Source organism: Oncorhynchus clarkii, chromosome 21 (genome assembly GCF_045791955.1).
Source record: "Oncorhynchus clarkii lewisi isolate Uvic-CL-2024 chromosome 21, UVic_Ocla_1.0, whole genome shotgun sequence".
In the NCBI taxonomy this organism is placed as follows: domain Eukaryota; kingdom Metazoa; phylum Chordata; class Actinopteri; order Salmoniformes; family Salmonidae; genus Oncorhynchus; species Oncorhynchus clarkii.
This window is the reverse complement of record NC_092167.1, coordinates 26,628,411-26,652,099: the sequence shown is the minus strand read 5'-3', so window position 1 is coordinate 26,652,099 and position 23,689 is coordinate 26,628,411. Positions and strand designations below refer to the sequence as shown.

The window sequence follows — 23,689 nt, the reverse complement described above, 5'->3', positions numbered from 1 at the left end:
TGAGAAGAAGTTGAGTGTAGAGGGAAGGAGTGTTGTGGGGAAGGTTGGCATCAAGTATAAGAAGAGGGATACGTGCTCCAGTAGTTCAGAGATGGAACCTGTCGAGAGTGAGGATGAAGTACCTGCGGTGAGAACCGCCGAGTTTGGGCCTCGTCCCGAGGATGATTCTGGCCCAGTGGGAGTGAGATTTGTAGAGAGAATTGATCCTTGCATTTTGGCTGATCCATATGTGGTGTCAGGTTGGGTGGAGAAGAGGTCGTGACTTGCTTTGCTCTCCGGAGCAGGGCGCTGTTGAAAGGAGTGATGACGGGGGTGGCGTTAAGTGCTGAAGAGGTGCAGTTGAAATTGAAGCTTCTCAGTGTATGTGACGCCTGCTGTTTGGTGAGACGAAGATCCCGTGGAGAGTGTGGGGAAAGACATTGTCTGTCATGCTGAGTTTCGATGCAGAGTCTTTGCCAGATAAGGTCATGGTAGGAAGTGTCAGTTATCCCATGAGAGGGGGGGCACAACTAAAAGGAAGGCATACACTATTGAGACAGCAAAGTATAAGGGAGTTATACTCCAGTCTAGTAGGTGGCGGTAATGCCGCACCCAAGGTCTTTTATGTGTATTTTTTATTATGAACAAAACAAATACAAAAACAGAAATATACAAGAGTACATCAACCTAACAGATATTACATATCGAGATACAATTTCAATTTGTCAAAAAGTTTGATGGTGAGTATTGCTTTTTTGTTTTTACATTTACTGATAATTTCAAAATAATATTTAAACTATCGTAAATAATGTGAAGAGGGGTTTGTTCTTCTTAATTTTATGGGTAAAGAATCTTCCATGAAAAATTAACAATGGAAGTTAAGTCCATATCAGTTGGATCAAAATGAAACATAATATCAGAGTCTCTCAGATCAATATTAATAGTTGTTTCTTTTCAAATAAAATCTAACTCACTCCAAAATGTTCTGACATAAGAACAGTCCCAAAATAAATGGTGAAGAGTTTCTGGATCACAATCATAAACTTTCTTTTAGGAGAATATAGCAATACTCTAAGTGCAACTGTTGAAGATTTTGTAGGCTCAATACAGCTAAAATGAATTTATATTTTAAACTATAAATGCAAGGCCAGCATCCCGGAGTCACCTCCTCACTGTTGACGTTGAGACTGGTGTTTTACGGGTACTATTTAATGAAGCTGCCAGTTGAGGACTTGTGAGGCGTCGGTTTCTCAAACTAGACACTCTAATATGTCCTCTTGCTCAGTTGTGCACCGGGGCCTCACACTCTTTGTATTCTGGTTAGAGCCAGTTTGCGCTGTTCTGTGAAGGGAGTAGTACACAGCGTTGTACGAGATCTTCAGTTTCTTGGCAATTTCTTGCATGGAATAGCCTTCATTTATCAGAACAAGAATAGACTGACGAGTTTCAGAAGAAAGTTATTTGTTTTGGGCCATTTGAGCCTGTAATCGAACCCACAAATGCTGATGCTCTAGTCTAAGGAAGGCCAGTTTTATTGCTTCTTTAAATCAGCACAACAGTTTTCAGCTGTGCTAACAATTGCAAAAGGGTTTTCTAATGATCAATTAGCCTTTTAAAATTATAAACTTGGATTAGCTAACACAACATGCCATTGGAACACAGGAGTGATGGTTGCTGGTAATGGGCCTATGTATGCATATGTAGAAAATCATATATATTTTTAAATCAGTCGTTTCCTGCTACAATAGTCATTTACAACATTAACAATGTCTACACTGTATTTCTGATCAATTTGATGTTATTTTAATGGACAAAAAATGAAATTTTCTTTAAAAAACAAACACATTTCTAAGTGACCCCAGACTTTTGAACGGTAGTGTATGTCTGCCCTTCATAAAACCAGACTGGCTATCATCAATGATTTGGTCAATACCTTTTTTAAGTCTTGTTGCAAAGATTGATGCAAGTAGCTTTCCATAATTCTTCATTAATGTGATTGGTCTCCAATTTTCTAACATCATAGGATCTTCATTTGGTTTGGGTATTACAGAAAGGAGGCCTTGAGTCATAGAAACAGGCAGGACCCCTAAGTCAATTGCCTCCTTAAAAACATCCTCCTGAAAATATTCACTAATAAGACCATCATTCCCTGGAGATGTGTTCTCTTTTACCTTGCCGATAATGTTTTTTATTTAATTCATAGAAATAAATTCATCACAAGACTTTTGGAAGTCTTCATCTATGAATTTTGCATAGTCTTTGACAGTCTAGAAAGGCAGATATGTCACTAGTAGGACAGGCATTACTGGTGTAAAGATTACCACAGAATTCTGAAACATATTTTAACATATATTAAGCTTGTGAATAGAGGTAAATTCAGATGTTTTTCTCTCTAAATTGTAAAAGTATGATGTGTTTTTTTCACCCTCCTCCAACCATCTCCTTCTTTATCTTACAAATGCCCCTTTTGCTCTCTTCATACATTCAGTCCATTTCTAGTTGAAAAGAAAATAACCAACCCTTTCCTTCTTCATCAAGGTCCTCCATAGAGATTAGGGAATGTATTTCCTTAAGTTTATCTTCCCTCAATCTTTTAAGTTCAGCGATTTCTTTACCTCTCTTCATGACTGTTTGTCTTATTTCATACCTTATTAATTCCCAATATTTTCCATAAGACTTAACTGGAGGAAGGTCCAAATATGTTTCTTGTATAATATCTTTGGCATCCATCTTGAAATGATCATCTTCCAACAGTCTACTATTGAGTTTCCAATAACAGATTTGGTTTATTAATTTCAGATCCATAAAAAATTTAAAGATACGAATATAACTTTATGATCAGTAAGAATGGATGGTTCAATGGATACCGTTACTACAGCGTTATCGAATGAATTAGTAATCAACCAGAAGTCAATTCTTGACTGTCTGGACATGTCCTTGTTACTCCAAGTGTAGTCCTTTTTATCAGGATATTTAGATCTCCACATAAACTAAACCAAGACATAGATTATTAAACTCAGGATTGACAATGCTGGATCTGTTAGGAGAGGGATATCTGTCAATCATCACATTAGATACAGAATTAAAATCTCCACCTAAGATCATTTTGATATCCTGAAATACACCTATCACTCTATTAATCTCTTCTTCAAATTCTTGAAATAATATCATGTTGTTTGTTGTTGGATGCACAAATATTCCCTAATAAAGACATTTCACTGTTGAAATTCACTGTTAAAATTAACCAACGTCCAGAGTGGGGGGTCTTACTACTGATGACCTTCCCTTTTAAATGGACATCTTGAAAATGCTTGACATGCAGAGTGGTTGTTGCCATATGATAACCAGATATCGTTACCCCGTTGATTTTTCCAAAAAGATAGAACGGAAGAACAAGCATGAGTCTCTTGTAGAATGTAAAAGCCTGCATTAAACCGTTTGCAATACAGGAAAATAGCCTTACGTTTGAGTAAATGACGAATATCCCTGACATGAACTGAACAAAGAGATAGACATAAACTTCTACCAAAAACCTTGTTATGCTAATATAAGCGTTTACTAAGGATATGCAAGTCAAAAGGATGTCCATCCCATTAATAACCCGTAGAACAAAAAAACTAAGAAATACTGGTCATAAAGTTAACAAATTATTCTTACTCCCACAAGGGGGAGACATTGTGTAGACCTTACAATAAGCGGTTATTCCCCCATAGTTAGTGTTAAATTGACCAGTTTTCATGTCAGCCTTTTCTCATTCAAGTGTTTGAGTAAAAATCTCTACAATAAAAGGCTGCTTTTCACCTGGCAATTGCGCAGAGTACAGGCCTACCAGTTTTGTCCGAGTTAGACTCTGTCTCTCTCTCAAATGTTCAGATTTGGCCGCATTTCTTTCCCATTTTATGACCACTCTTGCACCGACAAGGACTTGTCTCAAGTTTCAAGACCAGCAAGTCTTAATTCGGTAACGCCCAACTTCTACGTAACGAAGGAGGGAGTTGAGTCTTTTCCAAGATGGCGACGACCATAGACAGCTGCAATGCCGTACAGGCGACAAAGAAAAAACATCTCGGAATCCCCGAAGCAATATTTGTGGTGTGTAAAATATGAATTATATACATTGTGGCCATTATACTATATGAAATAACACTCTCGAATGTGTAATTGACGCTGTCCAGCCTCTAGGCTAGCCTGTCACGAATGTTCGCTAGCTATGTTCATTCACATCCTTTTAGGGAAATGACGCCTAGGAAGCCTATTAGGCCTAGCTAACTATCTATCGGATGTATATTGTCATCCAAAGGTAGTGAAACGGCCTTTCTTCAGCAATCTTGTGTGCTCACAATAAGTTTACTGTGCTATGTGAATGACTCGTCTGAAAGCTAACGCGTAACCTAGCTAGTTAACGTTATGTCAACCTTTGTAGGAGGATGTCGAGTCGTTTATGAAGCAACCAGGGAACGACACTGCAGACGCCGTCTTGAGAAAACTGGATGAGCAATACCAGAAATATAAATACATGGAGCTCAACCTGGCCCAGAAGAAACAAAGGTAACTAATATACAGCATAAGTTATTAACGGTAACTAGTCAAATGTCAAAACAGCAAAATGCTTGATTTGGTTTGCCTGGCATGTTATTGTGGGATTGCACGTGTTGGACTATTCCACTGGTTCCATTGTTTCAAGTTTAGCTACCAATATTCCCAGAAGAGAGGAATTTGCCAATCTACAAACTAGTGTGCTATTGCGTTGTCTTCTGAGGTGATATCATTAGCTTTATTTAGCTGATAGGATGACCCTGAGTTTTTGATGGATAAATATGTGATAGTGTTATAGTTCTGCTTCTATGGTGTTTCTCTCTGCTGTACCCAGGTTGAAAAGCCAGATCCCACAGATCAAGCAGACTTTAGAAATCCTACGACACATGCAGAAGAAGAAGGTAAACAGCATACAGTGCAGCCAGTGCACTCCTCTTATACCCTTTTCATAGACAGACAAAGATCCCACAAGTTTACCATGCCTGCTTCCCTTTTACCTACTTTTTGATATATCTGAGTGGGGTAGGGGGTAAAAAACATGGCCAATTAAAAGCCACCTGAAGACCTAGTCATGATTCCTGCATTTTCACAGACACTGTAACCAAAATAGGGGTGGCAGGTAGCCTGGTGGTTAGAGCGTTGGACGAGTAACCGAAAGGTTGCAAGATCAAATCCCGAGCTGACAAGGTAAAAATCTGTCGTTCTGCCCCTGAACAAGGCAGTTAACCCACTGTTCCTAGGTCGTCATTGAAAATAAGGATCTGTTCTTAACTGACTTGCCTCGTTAGATTAAGGTTTAAAAAAATATTACCGGTATCAGGTCTGTATGGTGGTTCTCAAAGTTTTTGCAGGTAAATACATTTCCGTTGTTTGATACCTCCCTAATTTGTAATGCAAACACCCCCCATGGTTTAACACCCTTTACCCCCCTTAATTTGCCAGTTATGTGGTATATAAGAGTGGTAAATAAGTTGCTGTTTGAAAGGGGGTCAGATAAACATTGCCTTATATTCTTACAGGTAATATACCACATCTTCTGTCTGGAATGGGTATTACAGTGATTACATCCTTGCAGGACAATTTGATCACTATAAGCTGTTGATCACTAACTGCATTCAAGATCAGTGGAGTGCAACGTATGTGGTGTTGAGTTGCTTTGTTTGCTTTACAAATCCCTCATCCTATAGGAAACCACAGACCCTATGGAGACACACTTCCTATTGGCTGACAACGTTTACTGCAAGGCTTCAGTACTGCCCACCGACAAAGTTTGCCTGTGGTTAGGGGTGAGTACTAATACATGTCGTGTTCCTAAGTAACATTGTTTGGGATTATCTGATCACTTGCTCCCTATTTATGGAGCCCACTCCTTATCCATGAGGTTAGCCCAATATTAGACCTCTGATTATTACTTAATGAGTCTAGGTCTAAGGGCATTCCATAGCGACATCGTGTGAGTTAAGTCATGGTCAAATGACAGTACCTGCTTGCAACATCCATAAAATTGTAGTGTTTCAATTGCCGATTGCATCGCTGAGCAGTGAACAAGAAACTTATTAAATCCACCTTTAAGATGCTACCCCCTCCCCAAATCAAAATCTAATATGGATGTCAATGCTTTCTTCTGGCTTTGCGCCAATACGTTTCCTCTATTTCCCGTCTGCTGTAGCATGGTACCCATGTTGCGAGGCTGATTAGCTAGACCAGGGGTGTCAAAGTCAAATGGACGGAGGGCCAAATAAAAAAATCAGCTACAAGACGAGGGCCGGACTGTTCGAATGTTCATTGAAACATTTTTAAATGACGCATATAGTCTAGTGAACCTAATTGAACCTACTGAAAACCTAACAAATATATTACAATATGATCAGATAAATAAAGCAATATTTTCTTATGGCTCTGTCAGTAATCTTTAATTTTCAACAGACACAAAAGACAAATTTCCTTTATATAAATATCCCCATAACATGAACATTAAATGAAAGAAACCGGTATTCAAGGCACCATCAGTAGACTATATTTTCTATTTTAGCAAAAGTGGGCTAAATTTACTTCAAAGAAAAAACAATAATAGCAATTTTCTATCATCCACTCAACTGAAATATTTTTAAAATATAATTGGATTGAAATACAAAAAAATAAAGTGCAAAAATCTATTAATCAAAAACAACACTTTGTTTAAGGAGAAGTAACATGCAGTGAAAACAAATATTAAATTTTAACTTTTAAACTTGAACTGAGTAAAAACTCTAAATATGTGATTGCACAGTAATGTTCACTTGTTTGAGGTTGAGGGTGATACTTGGTGGTGTCCCATCTTTTCCACAAGTTCATCAATGTTCGGGGTAAGGCTCTGAGCTGAAGAAATCCTCAGAATTGAGTGGAGGTGTTCAGCAGTAAGTCGACTTCTGTGTGATGTTTTGTTCAGGTTCATCAAAGAAAACAGTTGTTCACACAGGTATGTGCTGCCAAACATAGACAACGTTTGAGCAGCCTGGATGCGCAGCTGGGGCATTGTGCCGGGGAGGAAACGGGCGAACTCCGCAGCACCCACTGCCGCATATTTTGCCCTCAGTGCATCATTGCATTGGAGGTCAATCAACTCCATTTGGAGGTTTGGTGGTGAGCTTTCCACGTCAACAGCAAATGGGTTACCGAGCAGTTCCAACCTGCTTTTTTGTGCTTCAAAGTCAGCAAATCGGCGTCGAAAGTCAGCGGCAAGCATACCTATTTTATCAGCCAACTGTGTGCTCGGGAACGCACTGGTAGAGAGCTTCTCTTTCATGGTCTGGCAGCTGGGAAAGTGGCTCAAATTTTCTTTCCGCATCTGCGTCTCCCACAGAGTCAGTTTGGTTTTAAATGCCTTCACTGTACTGTACATATCAGAGATGACACGATCCCGACCCTGCAGCTGCAAGTTTATTGCATTCAGATGACTCGTAATGTCACACAGAAAAGCCATTTCACACAGAAACATTTCGTCTCGGAGTTGTGTTGTGTCTTTCCCTTTGCTGTCCAAGAACAGACAAATCTCCTCACGAAGCTCGAAACATCTTTGAAGCACCTTTCCCTGGCTTAGCCATCGCACCTCTGTGTGATAAGGCAAATCACCATGCTCCGTTTCTAACTCCGTCAGAAATGCCTTGAACTGGCGGTGATTCAAACCTTTGGCTCTGATAAAGTTAACTGTGCGCGTGATGATGCTCATTACATGCTCCATTTTCAAGGCTTTACCGCACAACGCTTCCTGGTGTATGATACAATGATAAGCTGTCAGCTCACCTGTCGCGTTTTCCTCTTGCATCTTTTCCCGTATCTTCGCCACCAGTCCGCTCCTGTGTCCACACATCGCAGGTGCTCCGTCGGTTGTCAAACCCACGAGTTTTTCCCAAGGCAGCTCCATCTCATTTACACATCTTGACACCTCTTCATACAAATCATGCCCCGTAGTTGTGCCATGCATAGGACGTAAAGCCAAAAACTCCTCTGTCACGCTTAGGTTGGAGTCCACTCCGCGGATGAAAATTGACAACTGGGCAATGTCAGAAATGTCGGTGCTCTCATCCACAGCCAAGGAATATGCAATAAAATCTTTTCCCTTTTTCACAAGCTGCTCTTTTAGATTGATGGACAACTGGTCTACTCTCTCGGCAATGGTGTTTCTGCTCAGACTCACATTTAAAAAGAGTTGCCTTTTTTCTGGGCAAACTTCGTCACAAACTTTAATCATGCAGTTTTTGATGAAATCCCCCTCCGTAAATGGCCGGGCTGATTTAGCGATCTCTTCTGCCAAAATAAAACTGGCCTTGACAGTTGCGTCCGCGTGTGTGTCCGCGTGTTTCGTTTCATAATGTCGTCTCAGATTATACTCTTTCAGTACCGCCACACTTTCTCCACACAGAAGACACACAGGTTTTCCAGCTACCTTCGTGAACATATACTCCGACTCCCACCTTGTTTGAAACCCCCGGTTCTCAGTATCCACCTTCCGTTTTGCCATTTTTGATGGGTATCTGAAAGTTAATTTTACTGTGATGCTGACGACTGCTGTGCCAATAAATATTGAAATGAAGCAGCCTACTGCTCGGTGCGTCACCTTTGCATTGTGGGAAATGTAGTATTGGTGCGTGTAAAAGATCTGCGGGCTGCCGGCTTGCTGCGGGCCGGTTCTAATAATAAATCAAGATCATCCCAGGGGCCGTAAAAAACCTTCTTGCGGGCCGGATGTGGCCCGCGGGCCTTGACTCTGACATATGTGAGCTAGACAAACGGGTGTGAAACAAGAGCTGGTGTACGTGCAAAGTGATGAAAACATGGACTCCATGTTTGGTTTTGGTTGATGAATTGAGGCTGTTCTAAGGGCTAAAGGGGGGGGGGGGTAAACTCTGTTTGGTATACTCTATATATGTGTATCTACAGGCTACATTGAGGTTTTTCTTGAATTATTTTTGGCTATCTGGCATTAGTGCGTAAGCCAAAAGATTTGGTGACGTTGTAGAAGAGGATCATGGCATTACCGGCTATGTTATGTGTGATGGCTGTGAGGCGCTAATAGGATTGGGCGACGTCTGAAATGACACATCGTCCCATCAACCTGTCCAAACATCGTTGATAGAAGATTGTATCGTTTCTATTTTTTGTTTTATCCGGGGCAGGGGGTGGAGCGCGTTGACTAGCAGACATCTGGCATTGTGTTGTGACAACTGCAGAGTTGCCTTTTATTGTCCCCAGCACAAGGTGGACCTGTGTAATGATCCTGCTGTTTAATCAGCTTCTTGATATGCCACACCTGTCAGGTTGATGAATTATCTTGGTAAAGGAGAAATGCTCACTAACGGGGATTTAAACAAATTTATGCACAATTTCAGCTCATGAAACATGGAACTGACACTTCACATGTTGTGTTTATCATTTTTGTTCAGTATAATTTGGAAATGATGCACAAAAAATCTTTCCCATTTTATTCGTTATTGCATTTTCTCCCCAGTCCCTAAACATCTTGCTCTTCAAAAGAAGCAGAGATAACAGAACTTTACTAATGTCAACTAGATTGAAACATTCTTTCTGGTGAGCAAGGGTTTATTTGGTCTTCTAGGGCTACATATAATGACATAAGAGAATTTAAGCTGCATGTATCTAGTTATAGACAAGTTGCGTAACAAGTAGCCTAACGAAATGTCGGAAATTATAAGCAGAAACATAAATAAGGCAAAAAAATATCCGTCATCCACTGTCCAATTTTTTTGGCTAGGGCTTCCTGAGTGGCGCAGTTGTTTAAGTTACTGCAGTGCTTGAGGCGTCACTACAGACCTGAGTAAAAATCCAAGGCTGTGTCGCAGCCGGCCGCGACCGGGAGACCCATGAGGCGGCCACAATTGGCCCAGCGTTGTCTGGATTAGGGGAAGGTTTGGCCGGCCGTGATGTCTTTGTCCCATCGCGCGACTCCTCGTGGCAGGCCGGGCGCATGCACGTTGACTTCGATCGGCAGTTGTAATGTGTTTCCTCCGACACATTGGTTTCAAGGTTAAGCGAACAGGGTCGTGTTTAGAACGGCGCATGGCTCTCGACCTTCTCCTCTCCCGAGTCCCATCGCTGCAACTGCCGTACGGACAAGACTGTAACTACCAATTGGTGCGAAAAAGTCTGACAGCTTATTTTCTATATTAGCGGGTCGGGTGTGGGCCTCCAGATTTTCACTTATCACATATAGTCGGGCAGTTTCAGATGGGTTATTAGTAGGGATGCATCATATATCGGAATTGGCCAATATTAGCTAAAAATGCCAACATCTGTATCAGCCAATGTCAAGTTTAACGCTGATGGGAAAAACCGATGTCAAAGCTGACGTGCATACCTATATAACGTAATGATGTAATGGCGCCACGTAAAATTTTGCGCAATACGTGCACCACAGTTGTCCTAAACTAGCCCACAATGTCTGCTGTGTGAATCGAGCAGTCAACAAGTCGAGCATTCATTTGAAAGAGTAACAACATTTCAGCGAGACAACTCGGGCGAAATCCATTAGTCTAGATAATGGATTTATTGCCCTTGACAATCAACAGTTCTCTGTTGTGGGTGATGTCTGCCTTCGCCGACTGGTCAAGCACCTGTTAACACTACCAAGTGCGCTATTTTCCATTGTTGCCCTACCGGAGTTACACAGTAATAGCGTCACTGCCATTAGCTTCACGACATGCATACCATGGAACGCCGTTTGGGTCTTTGCGTGCCAAAGATACAGTAGCACTGTCAAAGCTGTACAAAAAAGTCTGCAAACAAGCAATGTGTTTACAATACCGTGTTGGTAATAAAGCATAATTTGTTCGACCGCAACTTCTGGGGTAGGTAGCTAGCTTTAGATTGGTACTTAGCTAGCACCAGTACAGCCAGCCTGAAAACAATGACCTGTAGAAACTGCAGTCGTTTTAATTGTTCTCAGCAATGATTTAGGAATCCTTGTGAGTAAGTATTAGCTAGGTTGCCACTTGTTCGCCTATTGAAATTGAACTTCAGTTCATGAAAATAAATAGCTAGCCAGCTACTTAACCCTGTTTCCCAAAGCTAACGTTATAAGCGGCCAGCTAGCGTCATCTGGCTAGTGAGGCTCGACCGGACCGGGTTATATGTTGTGAAGCTAGCCACAATACGATTAGGTACAATAGTGGAATTTGCGGGTTGCCTTCAAAATAAAAGTTTGTCATTGACAGTGATGCAAATGAATACAAATAGTAGAATCATGCCATACTTTTATTTTGAAGGCTAACCGCAAGTCCACTGTCTTATAAATTAGGGTTATTTTAGATGATGACACCTAGCTGTATTGTTAGCTAGCTAACTGCATAGCTACTGAAACAGATTGTCGTTTTGCTATGTTTTTGGGGAAGAACATTGTTTGCACCCATGAGCTAGCTAGCTTTTGTTAATGACCAGCACTGTAGGTGCACGAGACAACTTTACCAACATCATAGCAATATGTATCGATCGATGAGTCGTTGTGACATATGAAATACGAGTGATGGTGTAATCAATGTGTAATAACTACGTAAAAAATTTATGAACGCGTTAAATTATTGTGACGTGCAGTCATTCAGGTTCTGATTGGTCAACAAGCTTATCTGACACTTCAAAATGTGTTATTTGACACTTCAAATAGTGTTAAATAGTATATTTTTTGACACACGAAGACACAAACGCCATTCCATAGAAATCCTGGTTGAGAATGAAACAACTAAACAACACAGCAAGTAAGTGAAAGAAATAGGTTTTGATTATGCTTTACTGGTAATGGGGACATATGTAAATGCCAACAAAATAACTTTTTGGTCAGTATGGTGTGTGTTTAACCTTTTATTTAACTTAACAAATTATTTACAATGACGGCCAAATCCGGACAACGCTGGGCCAATTGTGCGCTTCCCTATGGGACCACCAATCATAGCCGGATGTGATACAGCCTGGATTCGAACCAGGGACTGTAGTGACGCCTCTTGCACTGAGATGCAGTGCCTTAGACCGATGCGTCCATGTGTGTGTGATCACTATTTAACTGCACTAGAATGCTTAAAAGGCCGCTAAAATGTTTAATATCGGTTATCGGTATCGTTTTTTGGGGCAAGGAAAATATCAGTATCGGACAAAAATGTAGTATCGGTGCATCACTAGTTATTAACAGTTGCAGGTGGACAAACAGCTGACCACTACTGTATAAACATTAATACACAATCATGGAAAACAAACGCATTCTTCTGTAAAAAGATCCTCAATCAGCCTTTTGAATTGCCCAAGAGCATGGATGGGCAACTACAGTCAAACTTTCCCCCCCGCCCCAGCTAACACCCCTGACTCCAATAATCAACATCTTCAGTTTAGCATGCAATTACACTGCATTTATTTATATGCAGTACCAGTTATAAGTTTGGACACCTACTCATTCAATGGTTTTTCTTTATTTTTACTCTTTTCTACATTGTAGAAGAATAGTGAAGACATCAAAACTATGAAATAACACATATGTATCATGTAGTAACAAAAAAGCGTGAAACAAATCAAAATATATTTTATATTTGACCTTTTTCAAAGTAGCCACCCTTTGCCTTGATGACAACTTTGCGCACGCTTGTCATTCTCTCAACCAGCTTCACCTGGAATCATTTTCCAACCGTCTTGAAGGAGTTCACACATGCTGAGCACTTGTTGGCTGCTTTTCCATCACTCTGCGGTCCAACTCATCCCAAACCATCGCAATTGGGTTGAGGCCGGGTGATTGGAGGCCAGGTCATCTGATGCAGCACTCCATCACTCTCCTTTTTTGTAAACTAGCCCTTACACAGCCTGGAGGTGTGTTGGGTCATTGTCCTGTTGAAAAACATATTATAGTCCCACTAAGCGCAAACCAGATGGGATGGCGTATCGCTGTAGAATGTTGTGGTAGCCATGCTTGTTAAGTGTGCTTTGATTTCTAAATAAATCAGTGTCACCAGCAAAGCACCATCACACGACCTCCTCCATGCTTCACGGTGGGAACCACACATGCGGAGATCATCCGTTCACCTACTCTGCGTCTCACAAAGACACGATGGTTGGAACCAAGAATCTCAAATTTGGAGTCATCAGATCAAAGGACAGATTTCCACCGGTCTAATGTCCATTGTTCGTGTTTCTTAGCCCAAGCAAGTCTCTTCTTATTATTGGTGTCCTTTAGTAGTTGTTTCTTTGCAGCAATTTGACCATGAAGGCCTGATTCACGCAGTCTCCTCTGAACTGATGTTGAGGTTAGAGGTCGACCGATTAATATTTTTTTTACACCTTTATTTAATCTTTATTTAACTAGGCAAGTCAGTTAAGAACACATTCTTATTTTCAATGACGGTATAGGAACGGTGGGTTAACTGCCTCGTTCGGGGGCAGAACGACAGATTTTCACCTTGTCAGCTCGGGGAATCCAATCTTGCAACCTTACAGGTAACTAGTCCAACGGAGGTAACTTTGGTTATTCCTTTCCTGTGGCGGTCCTCATGAGAGCCAGTTTCATCATAGCGCTTGATGGTTTTTGCGACTGCACTTGAAGAAACTTCAAAGTAATTGACATTTTCTGGGTTGACTGCCCTTCATGTCTTTTAGGAATGATGAACTTTTGTTTCTCTTTGCTTATTTCAGCTGTTCTTCTCATAATATGGACTTTTACCAAATAAGGCGTTCTTCTGTATACCACCCCTACCTTGTCACAACACAACTGATTGGCTCAAACGCATTAAGAAGGAAATACATTCCACAAATTAACTTTTAACAAGGCACACCTGTTAATTGAAATGCATTCCAGGTGACAACCTCATGAAGCTGGTTGAGGGAATGCCAAGAGTGTGCAAAGCTGTCATCAAGGCAAAGGCTTGACTACTTTGAAGAATCTCAAATATATTTTTATTTAACTGTTTTTTTGGTTTCCACATGATTCCATATGTGTTATTTAATAGTTTATTCTACAATGTAGAAAATAAAGAAAAACACTTGAATGAGTAGGTCACAACTTTTGACTGGTACTGCATATATTTAAATATTTTGAATTGAATTAAAAATATTTGTTACATGGAGTCTTTTGTTTCATCCATAATGCATAATAAGCATCATCAACAGGTGGAAACATATTGGGTGTACGCTGATAAGCTGTAGGATGAATACATTAATGTACAAGACCTGTTCACCGAAAATATAATTGGTCATAAGAAGGGCCTGAGATCAAAGTCAATATTCAAACCACTAGGGGTCAATGTTTTTAAAAACAATATCCAGTGGGCTTCCCTCTAGTAGTAGGATCGAGGGCTGGGTGATATGGCCAAAATATCATATGGTATTTTTGACTGTATTTTATGTTTTTGATTACTATTAGTAATCACCCTATGGTGGAATGAATCACTTTGGCCTGTATTTTATTTTATGGTGGAAACGCGTGTGTGTGTGTGTGTGTTATTTCAATGGGTCTTTCTCCATTCGAATTGTTTAATACTGTTCAATTCAACTTAAACCTAAAGTAATTTCCTGCATTTCCATGTATTTCTGCATTTCCTGGGCTCCTTTGATATAATTTCCACACTGCCACCATATGGGCAAAAATACTAGGCCTTATTTTTAACCAAATGTTGCAATTGCATTTAGATCAAAACACTTGGGTGAACTTTTGGAATCATGGCAATAGAATATTTATTATAATTCTATAGTTAGAATATAAATAATAGTGAGCATTTTGAATACAGTGTTTGACATGACAAAGAATGGAAATGCCATGGACGAGTTATTGTGACGTTGTAGGAGCCAAAGTGACGTTTCTTAGGGGACCCTAAAATCTTTGGCTACATTAAATCTTTATTCATAAAGCCAACATATTCATGCTTCACCTATTCCTCTTTGATTTAGAAGATATTGTTGCACAAACAACATGCAACATAGCTAGCCAGCTAACTAGTGATTAGCATTAGTGGCTAACACGATTTAGCTTAACTTGCTAAGAATATACAAACTAGCTATTTGCAGATGTAAGAAATGCAAACTAATATTGTACTTATAGAACGCTTGGGGATGTATATGAAGATCAAAGTGGAAACAACATTTGTCATCAACATTGTTGCTTGTGCTGCATTGACCATGCAGACTGAACGAAAGTGTCTCATGGCCAAGCAGCAACAACATGCGCTCCTTGAGTGAATGGGGGTGGGACTAGGTCTGTGTGAAAAGTGGCATGGAGAGAGGGTATACTCAAGTAGCCAAGTAAACTATAAAAATTGACATTTACACACGCGTATCACATTTAACAAACCAAACATTAAAATATCGTTATAGAAGGCAAAGTAAAAAACCCTAACTGGTCCGTGCATAAATACCGGTGTATATAGTAAAATACAGTACATTGCTCAGCCCTAGTAGGAGCTCAATGTTACATCCTCTCATTGGTAGAGCATCATGCTCAATGCCTGTATTTTAGGGAGGAGAAAGGATGATTAGCTTCAACAAAGTGTGTTGCTACTGGATAGTCAGTGTTCTCACCTGGTTGAGCTGAGGTGTTCAGCTATGCCTTTTAACTGTCTTTTCGTTTGTCCTATGTAGGCTTTCCCACATGTGCAGGTGATGAGAGAGATTACTCCCTTTGTCTTGCTTGAGATGATACCCTCAACGGGTTTTTCGACCTGTATGTGGGTGTCTGAAGAACAATGTTTTTTTGCTATTGCGCATGAGCCATATTTGTAGTTCCCATTTGGAATGGGTGTCAAGTGTCTGAATGGGCTCAGGGGGCAGGTCATATCTCACTAAGCTATCCTCAATATTGCGACCACGCTTAGACCACCAGTGGGGGTTCCTTGAAGAGGTGTGCAGTGTTTTGGTCTGATTGCAGAATAAGCCAGTGCTTTTTCAGGGTTGCTTTCATTTTCTCCGAACACTGTGTGCGTAGTGTACTTCGTGCAAAACTCTGTTTTTCTTCTTTGGTTTAGGCTACAAGGACACAGCTCTAAATGCTGCAGTGATGAAAATATCTCAAAAACCAAGAGAGGAATTGCTAAAAACTAAACCAAAGAAGAAAAACAACACAAGCCAAAGTGATTTATAGGATATTTATTTTGTCCAGATATTTTCTACCTGCAGTCTGCAATGTTTTTAGTTGTTGTCTTTATGTAGGCTATTTTTCCGTAGTTGGCAATGGTTTATTTTCATTTAGATTTGGATATAATTTTGCTTAATGACATGACAATGATTTTCCTATATGAAGACATTTTAAATTTAAATGGATACTGTTCCACTAAAATGTGCATATGAAAATCATACCTGGCACACAGATTGGTAGGTTAACTTGGCATTCCACATGACTCCTTGTGTAGCCTATTACCGGCAACTTCAGGAGAGTAATGTCAGAATCTGTGAAAGCCAGCAGGAGTGGAAGGAGAATGGTTGGGTCAAGTTAAGGTTTTTTTCTTCTGTTTATCTAGATCTCTGGCTCCCTCTTGAGTTATTGTGTGTTATTTCATCAAACAGTAAGCTTAAAGCATAAGACAAGCTGAATGCATATAGTAGATTTAATTAAAACACATGGGTTGTGTGTATATATCAGAAAATACATGTTTAAAAATGTCAACCATGGCCTTCCGAGCAGCGCAGCGGGATCTTGAGTCCAATAGGGTGGTGCACAATTGGCCCAGTGTCGTCCGGATTAGGGGAGGGTTTGGCAGGGTGTGCTTTACTTGGCTCATCGCGCTTTATTGACTCCTTGTGGCGGGCCGGGCGCCTGCAGGCTGACCGCGGTCGTCAGTTGACGACATATTGGTGCCGCTGGCTTCCGGGTTAAGCTGGTGGGTGTTAAGAAGCGCGGTTTGGCGTGTCATGTTTCAGAGGACGCATGGCTCGACCCTTGCCTCCAGAGCCCGTTGGGGAGTTGCAGCGATGAGACAACGCAAAAAGGCGGTAAAATACAAATAATCTATATATGTTGACCAATTGATTGGTCGAAAGAACCGACTACTTTCGGTCGACCAAGATGTATATATTTTTTTTAGAAGGGGACAGCCCTAGGTCCCATGTTTCATGAGCTGAAATAAAAGATCCCAGAAATGTTCCATATGCAGAAAAAGGTTATTTTGCTCACATTTTGTGCACACATGTTTACATCCCTGTTAGTGAGAATTTCTCCTTTGCCAAGATAATCCATCCACCTGACAGGTGGAGTTGATTAAACTTCATGATCATTACTAGGGTTGCACATTTTGGGGAATATTCAGAGGTATAAACTTTCTGTGGGAATTAATGGGAATATATGTAAATTAATATTAATACCATTTAAATGTAATGTTTTTTGCATTGGATATATTTACCTTATCATATGGATGCCGAAACAAAAACCTTTTACCTTAACATAAGTAGACATTGCAAATGATTAAATCCTTCCAATAGAATTTTAAAAAACTATTTGGTTACAAATTGAACTTTAATTAAATGAGTTTACTTTTCACATGGGATGATTTCACTGAACAACAAAAGAAAGGGAACATGGAATGATCCCCAGTGATCTATTGCATCTCCCAAAAATGTTTTCAACATCTGTAAAATAATAGTCTAGAAACTAATGCTTAGGTTGTCTTCCTCCCTGGACCATCTCAATATCCACGTCTTGAACATCAGACTCTGAGGCCTCATCTCCACTGTCACTTTCCAACCCTGTTGAAAAAGCCAAAGATTTGCCCAAGATGCCACCAATTTTTCAACCCTTGTATTGATCAGCCTGTTGCGTACTTTGGTGTGTGTGTTCCCAAACAAGGATCAGTTGCACTCTGAGGAGGCTGATGGGATTTGGAGGGTGATGGAGGCAACAGGGGAAAGAGTCTCAGATCCACAAAGTCCCTTCCACCAGGTGGCTGGTGAGATATGTTGGCACGGCTGCCCTATTGCATCTCCCTCCCAAAGCCTTGCTTGGATGTGTACTTCACCAGACAGCCAAGAACCTTGCCCTCATCCAGGCCAAGGTGGCGAGACACGGTAGTGATGACACCATAGGCCTTGTTGAACTCTGCAGCAGACAGGATGCTCTTGCCAGCATACTTGGGGTCCAACATGTACGCTGCGGTGTGTATGGGCTTCAGGCAGAGGTCTTCATGCTTTTTGATGTGTTTCAGAACTGCAGTTTCCTCTGCTTGGAGCAACAGTGAAGTGGGCAGGGCAGTACAGATTTATTCTCTTACATCTGCAAGCAGAGTCTGAACATCAGACAGGATGGCATTGTCTCCCTCAATCAATGCAATTGCTACTGCTATAGGTTTCAGGCTGCTTTACCACTCTCTCCCAAAATACATCACCCATGAGGATCCTCTTGATTAGGCTGTCCATATCGGCAGACTGTGATATGGCCATTTCTTGGAGAGACTCCTTTCCCTTCAGGAGACTGTCAAACATGATGACAACACCACCCCAACGGGTGTTGCTGGGCAGCTTGGTGCTATTATTCTTCTCACTTTGCTTGGTGAGGAAGATTGCTGCTATAACTTGATGACCCTTCACATACCTAACCATTTCCTTGGCTCTCTTGTAGAGTGTATCCATTGTTTTCAATGCCATGATGTCCTTGAGGAACAGATTCAATGCATGAGCAGCACAGCCAATGGGTGTGATGTGAGGGTAGGACTCCTCCACTTTAGACCAAGCAGCCTTCATGTTCGCAGCATTGTCTGTCACCAGTGCAAATAAATTCTTGATGACTGCCTTCAGCTCATCTGCAATGTAGATACAGGTGTGTCTGTTGTCCCTTGTGTCTATGTTCTTGTAGAATACTGGTTGAGCGGTGGAGATGATGTAGTTAAATATTCCTTGCCCACGGACGTTCGACCACACATCAGAGATGATTGCAATACATTCTGCTTTCTCTATGATTTGCTTGAACTCTGTTGAACTCTGCATCCAGCAAATGAGTAGATAAAGCATGTTTGGTTGGAGGGGTGTATGCTAGGGGAAGAACATTCAGAAATTTCTTCCAATACACATTGCCTGTGAGCATCAGAGGTGAACCAGTTGCATACACAGCTCTAGCAATGCATTCATCAGCATTTCTCTGACTATGTTCCTCCATTGAGTCAAAACTTCTGATTCCAGGAGGACCATGATTTGTTGCTATCGAAAAGGTGTCGGATTCATCATTTTCACCTTGAATATAAATAGTATTTTGTCAGAGGTTGCTTGTTGTGAGTGCTGTGGGGACTTTATGCACTTGGCCAGATGATTCTGTGTCTTTGTTGCATTCTTCACATATGATTTGGCACAGTATTTGCAAATGTATACAGCTTTTCCTTCTATATTAGTTGCAGTGAAATGTCTCCACACATCAGATAGTGCCGTGGCATTTTCCTGTAAAGAATAGAAAACTATTTGTAAAAAAAAAACACACTTCCATGTACTGATACATAATTATGCAGTTAGATTAAACAACTCCTTTTGTAAGAAGAAATGTTTTTAAATGAAACATGTATGGAAACAAGTGAATTAACACTCCTCAGTTAGCAGGCTCAAGCAAGCGGAAACCCACATGGTAGCAAAAACTAACTAGCAGAAATTGTTAACAAGTTAGAAATGATTTAAACACACATTGTGGCGGCTACTATTTACTAGTTAACAAAAAAGCATGTATGTCATATAAAATATATTCACCCCACCCAGTATTGTAATCAAAACTTACCAGAAAGCATGTTGGCTCAGACCTTGTAGTACTGTGTTGCAATTCCATTGAATTGGGGATAGTTTAACTAAAATATGCCACAAGACCTAGAATTTCCTTATGTGTATCCCACAAAAAAGGTTCACTGTTATAAGCACTTTTTTTAATGAATTTAAGCAAAACTTCCCCAAATTCCAGGGCTTAACTAACCATGGAAAATGTATTTCAATTGACCTATTCAGTTATGAACTAAAACTCAGTAAAATCTTTGAAACTGTTGCGTTTTAAATGTTTGGTTCACTATAGTTTAATCCGCTGTGTGTGCTGGGGATGTTGGGGGGGACACACCATTCCGGCCGCACGGGACTGGAATTGCCCATCCCTGCCCTAGAGGTATCAATTCATCCAATTTTAGAAATCCCTGTAGATTTTTCTACCAAGTAAAGTGCAAAAAAACTAAAAGCGTATTTTGCCCAACTCAGTGGAGATCTCCTGAGTCAGCAGAGATATCCCTGGGACATCGTACGTCTCTAAGTTAACAATAAGTAAGATACGGCTGAAGTTTATGCAGGAGGCCCAGTCTCTGCAGTTTACTTTAATATCATTCACTCTTAACCTCCCACTCTGTTTTCATCTCCGCCTCTCCTCTTCCAGGCCAATGTGACGTTGGAGGACAGCATAGAATAAAAGCAAGCACTATTGAAGTTTACTGTTTTATATGTTGCTCACTCACTTTTCCTCGCTTCCCTCCATCCCCTCTCCTCTACCAGGCCAATGTGATGTTGGAGTACGACATCGACGAAGCCCAGTCTCTGCTGGAGAAGAATCTGGCGACCGCATCACGCAACCTGGACTCCCTGGAAGAAGACCTGGACTTCCTGCGAGACCAGTTTACCACCACCGAAGTCAGTATCCTTATGCTTAAATATAGGCCCAGGGACTAGCATTTAACAGGCCTGGAATCTGGAGAAAAATCTGTGATACAATGTTTGAATTAGGGAAATGTAACTCTGGACATTAATACATAGTGTCAGGTGCCCCCCCCCCTCAGGCAAAACTGATCCTAGATCAACACTTCTACTCGTAGAGACTATAGGGTTATAGGCCCAGGTTTTTGGGAGCTGAAATGTCTGCCTGTTTTCTCATTAGGACAGTTTTATGGTCTTGTAGGGCTGAGGTAATTGCTGCAGGCGTTTGACAGGTGATAGCTGTGGCAGACAGTTGTGTCAAAGCATGGAATGCAAGTCTGTGTTCAGTAGGCACGAACCAGGGGGAAACAACACATTGAAACTGAGGTACATACTTAACATTGGCAATTTGATCTTGTTCAAACTGTTGGGGTAAGTACTGTTCTTTTGATAGACTGTTAAAGATAGTGTTGGGTGCTCTAACAACTAAATTAGAGATGCCGCATGCACACACAAGGCGTGGTACTCTCCTTATGAAAGTACTAGATAACTTTCATAGACTGAGATGTCATCCTTAACCCATTGCCCCTCTCAGACATGGCACGAGTCTACAACTGGGACGTAAAGAGAAGGAGCAAGGATAACCTCCTCAAATCAGTTGAGAAGTCTTAAGAAATAGGGATGTCCTCCCGCCCCTGCAACCCACCCAAACTCCATGTCTTTGTTCACATCTCTAGTTTCTACAGTACAAATCTGCATCCTGTTCCCTATATAGTGCACAACTTTTAACATCAAAAGTAGTGCACTGGATCAGGATAGGATGTCATTTGGGACTCAGGCCAAGCTTTATTCTATTGATTTGTTACTTTTTAAAATTATTTTTTCAAGTAAAAAAAGACAAAACAGAAGTTACTACAGCAGTTTTTTTTGTATGATGTTACTACTATTATTAAGCACTCATATTTTTTGACCACCTGCGACTAGGTTTTCACTGTCCACTTTCTCATCCTCACTCTTTTTTGTTTTTTTTCTTTGATGATTTTTCCAGCTGTTATTGACAATGATCTTCACTGTGTACTAGTTTGGGAACTTGGTTTGCTTTCGGAACACCCTGCGCTACTACACATAATCCTCGCTGACCAGGAAATGGGAACGAGGAGGAGAAACAGCTCACCAGTCAAAGCGGAAACCTTCCTCTGATGTGATTTCATGAGTGTGTGATGTCAAAATGGTGCACTCTGGATTCAGAATGTTCAGACGGTTGTTCCATGCCCCCTCTTTCCTCTCCTCTGTTCTGTCCCTTACTCCCTGCATGAGTCTGAAATGGTGCCCTATTCTCTATATGGTGCAATACTTTTTACCAAAAGCCTACGGGCCTTGGTCAATAGTAGTGCACTATATATAGAGAATAGGGTGCCATTTTAGACAACTTCTCAGCCTTCTTGTCGCTCTTCTGCTACCACCTGCCTGTTTTGTTTATCTTCCTCCTGTCTAGTTTGCTCCTCTGTCCACTTCCTAAATGTATTTATTTGTCACGTTGTATCCATTAAGACACTTGAGTGACAAAAATAAATTACAAAAAAGAAACTTTACATGGTGGTCCTGTGTGGGTGACATGAAACATGTTAGAGTGGGTGTGCGCAGACATTTTACACTCACTTCACCTCTCACAGGCCGGGTGGTAGTCTGGCTAAAGCTACAACTTAATTTGGCTGTATATTCCAGTGTTTTAGATTTGATATCAAATGTTTGATATGAGAAAACTACAGAATGTCACCTCATATCGTCACTGTGCAGTGTCGCTGCACAGCTATTTTCAGGTCTCTCCAGAGAATTTCGATCGGGTTCAAGTCCGGGCTCTGGCTGGGCCACTCAAGGACATGCAGAGACTTGTCCCAAAGCCACTCCTGCGTTGTCTTGTTGGAAAGTGGACCTTTGTCCACTTTATGGTAGAGTGCCCAGGACGGGCACTCTGGAGCAAGTTGTCATCAATGATCTCTGTACTGTGCTCCGTTCATCTTTGCCTGCATCCTGACAAGTCTCCCAGTCCCTGCCTCTGAGAAACCCCACAGCATGATGCTGCCACCACCATGCTTCACCGTAGGGATGGTGCCAGGTTTCCTCCAGACGTGACGCTTGGCATTCAGGCCAAAGAGTTCAATCTTGGTTTCATCAGACCAGAGAATCTAGTTTCTCATGGTCTTGAGAGTCTTTAGGTGCATTTTGGGAACACATCCACACAATAAATATCATGTACCTTTCACTGAGGTGTGGCTTCCGTCTGGCCACTCTACCATAAAGGCCTAATTGGTGGAGTGCTGTGGAGATCGTTGTCCTTCTGGAAGGTTCCCCCATCTCCACAGAGGAACCCTGGAGCTCTGTCGAAGTGACCATCAGGTTATTGGTCACCACACTGACCAAGGCCCTTCACCGATTGCTCAGTTCCTAAAGCTTGCCAGGGGGCAAGTCTTGGTGGTTCCAAACGTATAGCATTTAAGAATGATGGAGGCCACTGTGTTCTTGTGGACCTTCAATGCTGCAGAAATGTTTTAGTACCCTTCCCCAGATCTGTGCCTCGACACAATCCTGTCTCGGAGCTCTACGGACAATTCCTTTGACCTCGTGGCTTGGTTTGTATAGACAGGTGTGTGCCTTTCCAAATCATGTCCAACCAATTGAATTTACCACAGGTGGATTCCAATCAAGTTGTAGAAACATCTCAAGGATGATCAATGGAAAAAGGAAGCACCTGAGCTAAATTGAGTCTCATAGCAAAAGGTCTGAATACTTATGTAAATACTTTTTTTTTGTTTTTAATCGATTTGAAAACATTTATAAAACGTTTCACTTTGTCATTATGGGGTATTGTGTGTAGATTGCTGAGGAAATTGTTCTATTTAATTGATTTTAAAATAAGGCTCTAACATAACAAAATGTGGAAAAAGCCAAGGGGTCTAAATACTTTGCTTAGGCACTATGTAATCATGGAAGCATCCACATTAATGTAGAAGTATGTAGGAAACATATATTCTTCACAATAAAATGTACTACAAAATGACTAGGTTATTTACAATTAATTTCTATAGGG

General features: G+C 41.0%; 1 protein-coding gene across 1 annotated transcript; it reads left to right on the top strand.

Annotated features, from left to right (window-relative positions):
* The first annotated feature begins 3,949 nt into the window (after positions 1-3,949).
* LOC139378805 (von Hippel-Lindau binding protein 1) lies at positions 3,950-23,659 on the top strand. Its single transcript, XM_071121323.1, has 6 exons — positions 3,950-4,071; positions 4,403-4,527; positions 4,850-4,916; positions 5,703-5,801; positions 20,464-20,602; positions 21,197-23,659. The coding sequence occupies exons 1-6, from the start codon at positions 3,991-3,993 to the stop codon at positions 21,271-21,273; spliced, it is 588 nt and encodes a 195-aa protein (XP_070977424.1). The 5' UTR covers positions 3,950-3,990; the 3' UTR covers positions 21,274-23,659.
* Positions 23,660-23,689: the final 30 nt, after the last annotated feature.

Excerpts from the sequence above, each read along its gene's own strand:
- LOC139378805 (XM_071121323.1), top strand. The coding sequence starts at position 3,991 with ATGGCGACGACCATAGACAGCTGCAATGCCGTACAGGCGACAAAGAAA. Across the intron at positions 4,528-4,849 it reads CTGGCCCAGAAGAAACAAAG|GTTGAAAAGCCAGATCCCAC; the intron begins GTAACTAATATA and ends TGCTGTACCCAG. Across the intron at positions 4,917-5,702 it reads GACACATGCAGAAGAAGAAG|GAAACCACAGACCCTATGGA; the intron begins GTAAACAGCATA and ends CTCATCCTATAG.